The sequence below is a fragment of the Lygodium microphyllum genome, chromosome 23 (assembly GCF_053477565.2).
Source record: "Lygodium microphyllum isolate KBCC chromosome 23, Lygodium_microphyllum_v1.1.10, whole genome shotgun sequence".
Classification (NCBI taxonomy): Eukaryota; Viridiplantae; Streptophyta; class Polypodiopsida; order Schizaeales; family Lygodiaceae; genus Lygodium; species Lygodium microphyllum.
This window is the reverse complement of record NC_141157.1, coordinates 70,766,435-70,777,506: the sequence shown is the minus strand read 5'-3', so window position 1 is coordinate 70,777,506 and position 11,072 is coordinate 70,766,435. Positions and strand designations below refer to the sequence as shown.

Sequence of the window (11,072 nt, the reverse complement as noted above, 5' to 3'; positions counted from 1 at the left end):
TCCAATGTTCCCAATTAGATGTAGCCATATAGCATGCCACAACTCCCACTACAAATGCTACATCAAGGTGAGTGGCTATCATGATATACATTAAATTGCCCACTACAAATGTTTGATCAGGCTGACTTCTATCTCTAGTAGATCATCTCAAAATAGGATGTGGGGCCTATAGATATTATCTAAGATTATGGTCATGGGTCACTAGAGCATTAGCTATAGGCTATCTAGCTGGTTTTACAATAATAGGGGCTCCCCCTGAAAGATCACCCTATGTGTCTCAACTACATGCTTAGGCTGCTTATATATCTTCTCTTCATGGAAGACAACATCATGGTTGTGGATGACCTTCGGACTAAAGTGAATGATGAAGAAGCTCTTCAAATTTTTGGCTCTGATAATACCAGTTGAGGGAGAATCCCGAGTGGAAGCATGAGTAACAAAAAGTAGGAGAGATAAGAGCTATAGAGGATGAACTAATAGAGAGAGAGAGAGAGAGAGAGAGAGAGAGAGAGAGAGAGAGAGAGAGAGAGAGAGAGAGAGAGAGAATATGTGGCAACTTCAACAGTCACAATGTGCAACCAACCTTCCCTTATTCAATAGTTTGAGAAATAATAAAGAATAAAAAAACAGTGATGGGTGCTCACCACATGTAGTGCACAAGTGTATTGTCACAGTGTGTGAAGTAAATATAAGGTGGCATAGGTACAATCACCTTTACCCCCAACATTTGAGAGGGTATTAAATACAAGTTTAGACATGCCCATAAGTTCTTTTTGTAGTTCAAAAAATGCATCAACATGGTTGTTCATGACTTGAATCCTTTATAGTACTATGCTACAATATTGGTACATATAAGTTATGTTGGTGACAATGAAGACATGAAAAACACTTACCACATTTATATCTCTGATGACAAAATAGATGTCACATTATTTGTTCAATATTGTTTTCTTTCACATGAAAAGTAGCCAAAGGATCAGGTGTACAAGTTGAAACATCATTGGGTATGGTCCGATGGTTATGCAATATAATTCAAGACAAAGGATCTATTTTTTTTGTGGCAAGATACTTTGCTATGACTAGTATAGAGATGTTGTGGAGTTATCCATGCTTAGGACATAGAAAGGGAGAGCATGATGGTGTATGTGTTGTGATAAAGTGAGACTTGACACATGAATAGTTGAAAAAAAATGGATGTGTGCTAAACTGTGCTTTGAATTATGTTGCTTTCTTGAGAGAAATAATTTCTAACAATGATGTGCACATGGTTTTTTGGGGGGACTAAGGTAGATGATGTGGGCATAGAAAATCATGGGGACTGTAGACAGATGACCCATGTCTCAATCCATGAATTTAGTGAATGAATATGCATTCATTGACACAAAGTCTATAAGATATTGAGCATTATCATGCTTTTGTGATTAGTGTATAGATGAGCATTGTGGAGAAGATATAAAAACAAGCAAATTGTGTAGAATTGGGTTTCTTGTACCATTGAATCCCTTGCTGATACTGTATAGGAAGATAATAACTCTAATAATGAGGATAACATTAGTCTTCTAGTGTATACATGCCACCCAAATGCTTTATCTATTGGGGGAAAACTTCTCTATGAATGCATAAGAAAATCTCAATGGGGTAGAAATTTTCATCATTAGATACATTTTTATGAAGGAAAAGCTTACTTAGGCACATTTTGATCATTGCGGCAATGTCCTACCATGGCACTCAGTATTGGATAGTACTATGAATGAGTGCATAAAGATGTTTTGGTCAGTTGCTTATTGACAAGTCCCTATTCTCATGTATCCACACTTGGTTTGAGGTATCAAGTTTCATACAGAGCTTATACTTGATCATGCAAACCTATATAAGCTAGATGCACATATAAAAATATATATTTATTATTTGATATGTAATTTGACTCAGCATATCAATATGCTAGAACCTCCATAAAAATGTAATTTGGCTTAGCATATCAACATGCTAGAACCTCTTTGCTCACACTTTATTCTTGCATACAATTATTGTGAGCAAATAATATAAAGCAATTATTTTGAGTAATTCTTGTAAAGTAGATACCATAAAGTAACCAACTACAATACAAACTTGTAAAATCATTTTAAACATTTTGGAAAGTGCTTTTGAATCACTCAAAACATTTCAAAAAGCACTTCAAGATTCAAAATACATGTAGGTAGGAAAATCACTTTGAACATTTTGAAAAGTGTTTTTACATCACTTAAAACATTTAGAAAAGCATTTTAAGATTCAAAGAAAATATTTCAAAAAATGCTCTAAGATTTGAAGCACATTCAAGTGATATATTGGATATGATAACACACTTTAGAGATGTATAGAAACACTTTTCCTATGAAAAAACACATCTATTACACATAACTAGTTCTTCTAGTTAAAAAAGCTCTTCAATATGTATAAAGTGCTTTGACCTTTAGAAACACTTTGCAATTATTAAAAGTGTTTTTCCACTATCTTGGCAATTTTTACATGCATTCAACAATTATTCTAAGATTATAGAAAAAAGTGCTTTTAATCCACTAAAACATACTTTTGGATCCTGAAAATTATAAAGTGTAGAATTATGATTTATAATAAAATTAGAATATAACGATTGGATCCTTAAAGTTACAGAATTGAGCTAAGCAAAGGCAACAATTGTTATTGATAGTGGGCAGTCTTGACATTGATTGTTACAGAGAGACTTGAGGGGTCGCTACCTTAGTAGGCAAGTGTAGCCTTTCATACTTTAATCTTTCCTTGCAATCACACAATTTGTAGACTGGCATTCAATTCCTGTAGCTCTATTTTGAGTCTCTAGCTCAATATGAGGTGCTTTGTTGTAGCACATGCTCCCTCTTAATATAAAATGCCATCTTTGGCTTGTATATGTTGTGCCTTTCTTTAGGCTAAAAGGTCTTTCTTCTTGTGCGATTTACTCTTTGTCCTTTGTCGTGCAATAGTTAAATCCTCTAATATATGTGGAGACATCATCAACCTTCTATCTAGTATTATATTCTACTTCAAGCGCATTGGTTAAACTGTTGTTGTCTCTCCTCTAACTTGAGTTATCCTAGACTTTGACGTAATACTATTTGCACATGCAAGTCCCGTAGTACTATTTGCACATGCAAGTCCCTTTATCCTCCTCTAATGAGTAATTTTTCAATCAAGGCCCCTTGAAAAGAGCCCAATATTCTTCATACATTGGCCTTTAATTGGGCTGCAGGCAATCTTGTGATTTCTAACCTCACCCTCATTGAAGGCATTCACTCATAAATGAAGCATTTGGCGAATTCGGTGCATATGTCTCCATTGGTAAGGGTATCATAGTATACTTCATGGTAAAAATCATCATTCATGGGGGCAAGGGCCAATAGAGAGAGAGAGAGAGAGAGAGAGAGAGAGAGAGAGAGAGAGAGAGAGAGAGAGAGAGGGAGGGAGGGAGGGAGGGAGGGAGGGAGGGAGGGAGGGAGAGAGAGAGAGAGAGAGAGAGAGAGAGAGAGAGAGAGAGAGATTGGCACATCAAGAAAGTAGGAAAGACCCTAAGAGTGGTGTGTCCAAGTTAGGAGAACAACTATGTTTTTGGCAATCATGACCAAAACAATGATTAGGAAAAATTGATATTGAAGTTCATGCATAATAATTGCATGCATAGCACTTTCCCAAAACGTCCAATGTAGCATAATTTTGGACCACATAACCATGCTTTCACCCTTAAACAAGTGAATGCTTGTGTTGTTATAAGTAAATTACACTTCTCACATTCAATAAAGTGAAAAAGAAAGGTAGTGTTACCCTGAGGATTTTTGTGTGTGCTAAATTTCAACTACCTTATAGATTAGACTCGTTTTCTAAAAGTGAGACTACTATGAATAAGTAAGATTGATTTGGAGTCCAACTATGTTCTTCCATTTCAAAAATATGATAGTAAGCACCAATGTGCTTTAAAGAAAAACTTCCAAAACATGATAGCAAATCTCTCAGCTCCAAACCTTACAAACTCTCATTGATAAACTTCATTTACCATTGAAATTTACCTTGCAAACTTGTTACTAGATTAAAATACCTCGAAAATAGATTAGATGGCAATTCATGAATTTATAATGTAAAGATACAACCAATTATCGGTTAATATTTGGACCAACATCAAATCATGTCTTTATAGGTTGTAGAACATATCCTACTTGTTTGGCATACTTAGTTAGAGACAAAATAACGAGGTCATCTTCACTTGTTCTTTAATTGCTTTTGCACAATTCCCTTTAAGAGCACCAAGAAGATTTATTGTTTGATTACTCAAGTATAAAAATTTATCCTCAATCTCCATTAAAATTTGCACACTATAAAGAACAAGAGAGGTTTTTTCTTTTTTAATGTGGAGATGTAATATTTGTATTATAAAAAAGCAAGTGAGATACATCCATGACAAAATGTAGTGGCCCAAGGGAGAGCCTTAAGGCAACTTAACAAAACTTCTTATAAAGAAGAAAGAGAGAAGTGGAAGATCGCTTTCTTACCTTGTTGAACTTTATAAATCCAAAGCTGCCGAAAACATGGACGTTAACTATGGTCCTTAGAACCATGTAGGCAGCTGAAAGTCTTTCCAAACGCGTAGTTCTATGTGGCGCAAGCCTCAACGTGTGACATTTGATTGGGAGATATAACCGAGAAGCTGAGGAGCAGCTCAGCAGCTTGACTTGTGTGCGAGACGCTTGCCTTGCTAGCTGCCTACTGGTAAAACATAATACATTACTGTGCATTGCGTGAATAGGCGCGTCACCATGAAAAGGCGAGGTGAAAAGAGAAGTCACAAGAAAGCTGAGAGGCCTCGGAGTTACAAAAGGATGTTGTTTTTCTTACAACTTACATCATTCACGTTACAAGCGACAAGCGATGAGAAATGGAGGAGGAGGAAGAAAGGAATCTGAGCATCCACTTACTTTTGTATGTGTATGTCTGTTAGAATTTGGATACAATAAAGAATATTCATATATTCATAGATACAAGGGAGCGCAGGGGGGGGTGGAAGGGAATCAGATTCGGTAGGGATGGATGGACAAATGCAATGGCAGGCTTTATTGAGGCTTCTTTGCTCGGGTAAATATTGTGCAAGCAAGCTGCGCGCCCATGCAAAAGGTAAGGTAGGCAGCCTTTTACTTGGCTTTTTGCATGGGGACGTTGAATGCATGTGTCAGGATGTCTCGTCGATCAGAGAGCTCCTCCATCACCAGAAGAAAAAGGAGACGTACTGCTGCTACAGTGCTACAGCGTGAGTGGTCATGGTCCATGCATGCATGCATGCGCGCATCGATACCATACATGCATGCGTGCATGGCGGAAGGACTAGTCGTCGTCACCACCCTCCCGTCCGAACAGACACGGGGATCCGCACATGGTGCCCGTGGCTCCCCCTCAGGTCAATGCTGCCGAAGCTCCACGACGCCAGCACAGAAGGTGACGTGGCGGCCTCTCCGTTGTCGTCGACGTCAGCCTGTCGGTCGTACGACGACGATGCACTGGCGCTGCCAGCTGGCGCCAGCGAGATCACGAGGCGCTGGGTGCCTCCCCGGGCGACGACGAAGCGGCCTGGCTCCACGTGGAGAGACACGCCCTCGGGCGCCGCGACGGAGACCACGTACTCCTCAGGATATTCGGCCACGCCGGCTGCGGGATCTTTTGCGGCAGCCCGGATCGACGGCGGCTGCACGCTTGTGAGCTCGCGCACGAAGACGCGCTGCGCCGTCAGATGCGCTACCGTTAGCGACGGCTTGTTTAGGTCTGCGCCGCTCACCTCCGGCGCGCCAGCCCGGCACTCCACCCCCGTCGCGTTCAGAACCTCCGCCTTCGCGCCCCGTATGGAGCATAAGAAATCCACGTAGTCGCTAAACCCTGCAATTAACAACAGGATTACGCCAATTAGATAACATACAAGACATCCACGTAGCCGCTAGATCATGCACTTCTCAATGTGATACATACCTAACGTGTAAGACGTTTTTATCATTTATCCATGTGAAAAAAAGGGACTTTTTCTAAGTTTTCCTTATTTGTGTTCAACACCAACGTGATTATGGTAATGCATGCACAAGAAGTTTTTTTTAAAGGTGAGAGAAGGGGTTTTTTCCTTAACTTTTGTGTGAGCGAATAGATTTGTGCTTCAAGGGATGCGAGATGCAAGGATGGAATTCACGCATCCCTAAGACTCAACCCACTCTCGATCCACTATGCCATGACCCATTGGCTTTTCTCTTTATTTTTCAAGGTTATAGGGTTTAATACCACAAGCTTTTCTACTACCTAGGAAGTACTTCATACCTAGCTAGGTGTTGTTGGGAGCAAATAGTCGATCGATCTAGCCCTCTGCCCCCAACCACGTAGACAATTTGCTCCCAATCACACCTAGCTAGGTATGTGCTCCTTAGGAGAAGCATAATTCACAATGTAGAAAGTAGAATTGGAATTTGTAAGCTTGGCACCTGCAGCTAACAAGGTATGCGATCCCTCCCTAGGAAAAAGCTCATGATGTCATAATTCACAATGTAGAAATTATAATCGCAATTTGTCCCAGACTTGCATTCAATTAAGGTAGTCCTTACGACAGCATGCAAAAGACTTCCCGAGCACGTAATCGGCCAAACAGAATCGCAGTACCCGATTCGCAAGATAATCGATGTGATTGGATTATCGCATGCTTCTAATGTTGAATCATAATCAGAGTCGATGGCGTGCGTAATTACTGTGCACTTACCCGTATCGAAAACGAGCCCCGGATCCAGCGCCGCTGTGGGATTCACCTCCCCTCCCCCGAAATCGAAAGGCGTGGCGGGGCCTAACGGGAGGCTGACATTGTAATAAGGGTTCTGGGCGAGGAGGGGGTTCCCATGCTCGTCGGTTGTGAAGGCGGTGGTTGTGAGGGCGGAGGCAATCCCCGCCGGGCTGAGCGTAGGGTTCTTCTGCTTCACAAGGGCCGCGATGCCAGCCACGTGAGGCGCTGCCATGCTTGTTCCAGAAACCAGGGCGAACCTGCATCCTGAGCATACAAGAGAGAGGAGGTCGTTTAGGCCTTCGCCAGAATCAAACTCTTTCTCAATCCACGTAGTAACAAAATTCATATGAATGCTCACACCGATTTGCTTAGTACTTGATGATTACCACTGAAATTCGGATCGTCGTTTCCTTTGGGTGACCATGCTGCCCAAATCATGTTCCCGGGCGCCATTGCGTCGGGTTTCATTATCTCAGCGATCTGCCGCTTGTCGTTCGCAAGATCCGGCCCCCTCGCTGAGTAAAATGCAACTTGTGTGGCTCGCCCGCTGAAGGTCGGCTCCAGACCGCCCAAAATCCTTGCCGAGGATCGCAATCTATCCTTGCTGTAGTACGCGAGCACAGCCTGCAAAGAAGATCATGACCATTCTCAACTTCATACGACACTAACTTAGAGTTTACCTGCAAGGAAGATTAAACTTCAATTACCCACCGTAGAGTCCTCGACGCTTGGAACTAGAACAGCAGGCAAAGCTGACGGGAAGGGACCAAACGTTACTGTACCCGCGATGCTTTGATCTACCAGAATGATAACACCGCGCGCAGACAGTCGTTTTGCTGTCAGGAGGAGCCGATGCATCGTAGCAGAGCCGTCGGATAAGAAATCGCTAGTGTAGGTGCAGATGAGTATCCGCCCGCTGATGAGGCTTTTATAGTAAGCCTCAGGGTCTTGGCAGGTCTGCGGATCCGAAATCAGGCGCTCTTTCCTTACGCAACTGGCTGCAAGCACAAGCGGATAGAAATGGCGGCCTCGAGTAGGGGCTGCATGCAGAAAATTGGAATGCATAATTATTATAGATATGGAACAGCCCACCCTGTAAATATTCACTAGGACAGAAAATCGTATACTCACGTGAAAGACCAAAGCCTTGGATGGATAGTTTGTTGCCAAGCAGGATAGTGTTGAAGTAGGAGCGATCGTGGTAGGCAGCTCCTACAGTGAAGATCCAAGGGCTGAAAGAGGCGATGCTGCCCGGAAGAGGCCCAGAATTGCCAGCAGCTTGCACTACAAACACGCCGGCCTTCGCTGCAGAAAGCGCGGCCATGTCGAATGCGCTGAAAAATGTCGCAATCCCGGGGGGAGGCTGCGCCGGCCCAATGGACAAGCTCAGGATGTCCACGCCATCCTGCACTGCCTGCAAAAATCATTACACACGACCGTTAATAGAGCTTGTCCAATACGCCCAAACAATAACCTTCAGCTTACACGGCAATTCGACAAACTCTAGCCAGTTCTACACTAGCTGCAAAACTATACTGGATAGTATGGATTACACAGCCATGGATTACCTGATCTATGGCGGCTACTGTGTCCGCAAAGTAACCACCCACGTTCCGGTACAGGGACTTGTAGATAGCCAAACTAACCACGGAGAAAGGTAATTAATCACAGCTGAATATTGTGTCAAACACACGATTAGGATTAACAAAGCGAAGCTTACTGTGCTCGAGGAGCAATTCCGCTAGCCAGGCCGAAGTTCATGCCGTCGATGATCACCGGAATGCGGCTATTTCCAGCGGCGGTGCCGGCGGTGTGACTGCAATTAAAGTACATACAAAATCAATCGAGACTAATTCACTAGGGTTAGGAATCCACTTCTAAGAACCAAGGTTTGATCAGAATAACGTACGTGCCGTGGCCGTCGCCGTCAAAGGGCGAGGCGGAGTCGTCGCGGGGGTTGAAGGAGCCGCTGGCGATGACGGCGGCGGCGAAGTGGCGGGCGCCCACGAGCTTGTTGTTGCAGGAGCCCGGCGGGAAGTCCGGGGCGACCTCGCAGGCGCCGGTGAAGCTGCGCGGGAACGCGTAGGGGCGCTCCTGCCGTTGTTGGCTGACGACGATCTTGTCGGAGAAGCTAGGGTGGGTCGGGTCCACCCCGGTGTCCACCAGGCCTATCACCACCCCTTCCCCCGCCGATCCTTCCCCTCCGTTGTCCAACCACGCGCCGCTAGGCAGGCCCATGTACCTGGGCGTGTACGTGGTCTGCTTTTGCACCCGCTGGTCCTTCTCCACCCATGATACCTCCGGTGCACGCCGCAGCGCTGCCGCCTGGTTATTATACCAAACACATGACAAGGTTTAGACAAATTCTTACTGTAGTTCCCACATTGTGAATTGCTATAACATCATGAGGTTCTGCGAGGGAGGTAGCCCTGCTAACCCCAATCGCACCGAGCTTGGTATGTCGTACCTCCCAAGTAGAAGCTCATGATGTTTAACACTATAAAAAGAGCACAATTGACTCTAAGCATCGACAAAACTTCTGGGTGCACTAGTTATCACACTATCAGAGCTTCAACCGCATTATCTAGCGGTGCCACCCAAGCAGAAGCTCTGATGGTGAACATATAAGGAGGAGCACGATTAACTCTAACAGGCACCATCATCATGATCAGCTTCTGCAGAAGAGTACTTATAAACACAGCAGTTGATGATGGTCATCATGATCATCATCAATTAGTGGGGAGGCAAGGATTGCAGGCTCAGCGATCCTTCCCATATAACGTTTTAGCAAGCTACGCATGTGGTGGCTCCCTTGCAGAAGCTCAAATTTGTATGACAGGCTACTAGTATGGGGTAGCTCCCTTGTTGATTGACACTACTACACAGAAACTAAACAGGCTGTCTTAGGGTCGCACCTGTGACGTTGATCTATTGTACTATACGGGGAATAACTTTTGGCGCACACGATTAACATTACAAGTCTACAGAAATTTTCGACGAACTACCCATCTCCGGCAACTAGTTACTCCCCTCACCTGTTCTGATGTCAGCAGGGCGGAGAATCCGTTAACAAGATAATGGTAACTATAGAGCTTGGTGTAGCTGCTGCTCTCCGCCGGCCCAAGGCTGCTCTCTAGCACCTTGTCATGCTTGTCTACAAGAAAAGACGCGTATCTCTGGGCACTCTCGCTGCAAGAATTAACAGATAATGTACTCAGGCGCGAACATCAGCAGCTGTTGCAGCTCTTGTTGAATCCAACATACGAATTATAAGCAGCTTGACGTACCTTGTTATGTCGGCGCGTCCATCCTCTCGGCAAGGCACAGCCGGAAACTCTGCCAGAGACCCGTCGTAGTGCACGACTGGCGAGCCGTGCAGAAGAACTACATAGACGTCACGTTCTTGTGCTGCAGCTTCGGCTGCTGCAGGAGCAATTACGGCGAGGGAAAGCAAGTATGTGATCAAGCTGATCGCTAAGAGAAGAAGGTCATAGTCGAACAAGAGTTTTGCCTTCGGTTTCGGATCATCCATGGCGACAGTTTCTGCTTGCTAGCTGATGAGAGGAAGCTGGCTCAATTGCAAGCAGCCAGGTCTGTTAGACAAGTAGCGGCGGTGACGAGACTAGGCGGAATATTCTTGCTCAGCTGAAAGAACGGTATACTGCAACTTCTGCTTGCTAGCTGATGAGAGGAGGCTGGCTCAATTTCTCTGGTCTAAGCAGCTGGGTGTGTTAGAGAAGTAGCGGCGGGTGACGGAAGTAGACGGAATATTCTTACGCAGATAAAAGAACGGTATACTGCCGGAATGCTACGTCTTCGTGCGACACTCACCGCCGAGATCAATCCGAGAGAAGAGAGCTTCTTTTTGTTTCTGTGGGACGAACTTCGAGGGTGAGAAGGCACGCTTTGCAATGCATGTTGGTCTCACATTTGGTCGCGAGCTGGTTTCCTCTCGAGATGCAGTGGCATACTAAGACGATACGTATGCATCCCGAGGAAACGTGGCCCGAGTGTGGTAAAAACTCAGGAGTCAGAAGCAACGCCCTGCTAAGGCGATAACTTGGTCAACTTTCTACATGCAAATTTCACGGTTCCATTTCATCAGTAAAGATTCACAATCCGTCCAATCAAAAGCGCAATTTACGATGGATAGGTCACAATACTAGAAAGAGAAGTGTTATATAAAAAGATTGTGCCAAGGAACTTACGCAGGCCTATTGCTAAACTCGAGAAAATTTTTAGAGGCACTTATAGGAAAAGCATGCAAAATGTGTGAAAGCCATAT

General features: G+C 44.2%; 1 protein-coding gene across 1 annotated transcript; it reads right to left on the bottom strand.

Moving 5' to 3' along the window:
* Positions 1–4,986: 4,986 nt before the first annotated feature.
* On the bottom strand, positions 4,987–10,821 carry LOC148016317 (subtilisin-like protease SBT2.1). Its single transcript, XM_087663727.1, has 10 exons — positions 10,075–10,821; positions 9,823–9,976; positions 8,697–9,112; positions 8,508–8,603; positions 8,356–8,428; positions 7,919–8,201; positions 7,499–7,827; positions 7,174–7,411; positions 6,770–7,051; positions 4,987–5,910 (listed from the first exon to the last, which is right to left on the bottom strand). Exons 1-10 carry the CDS (start codon positions 10,317–10,319, stop codon positions 5,375–5,377), a joined length of 2,652 nt encoding a protein of 883 aa, XP_087519853.1. The 5' UTR covers positions 10,320–10,821; the 3' UTR covers positions 4,987–5,374.
* Between the last annotated feature and the right edge of the window lie 251 nt (positions 10,822–11,072).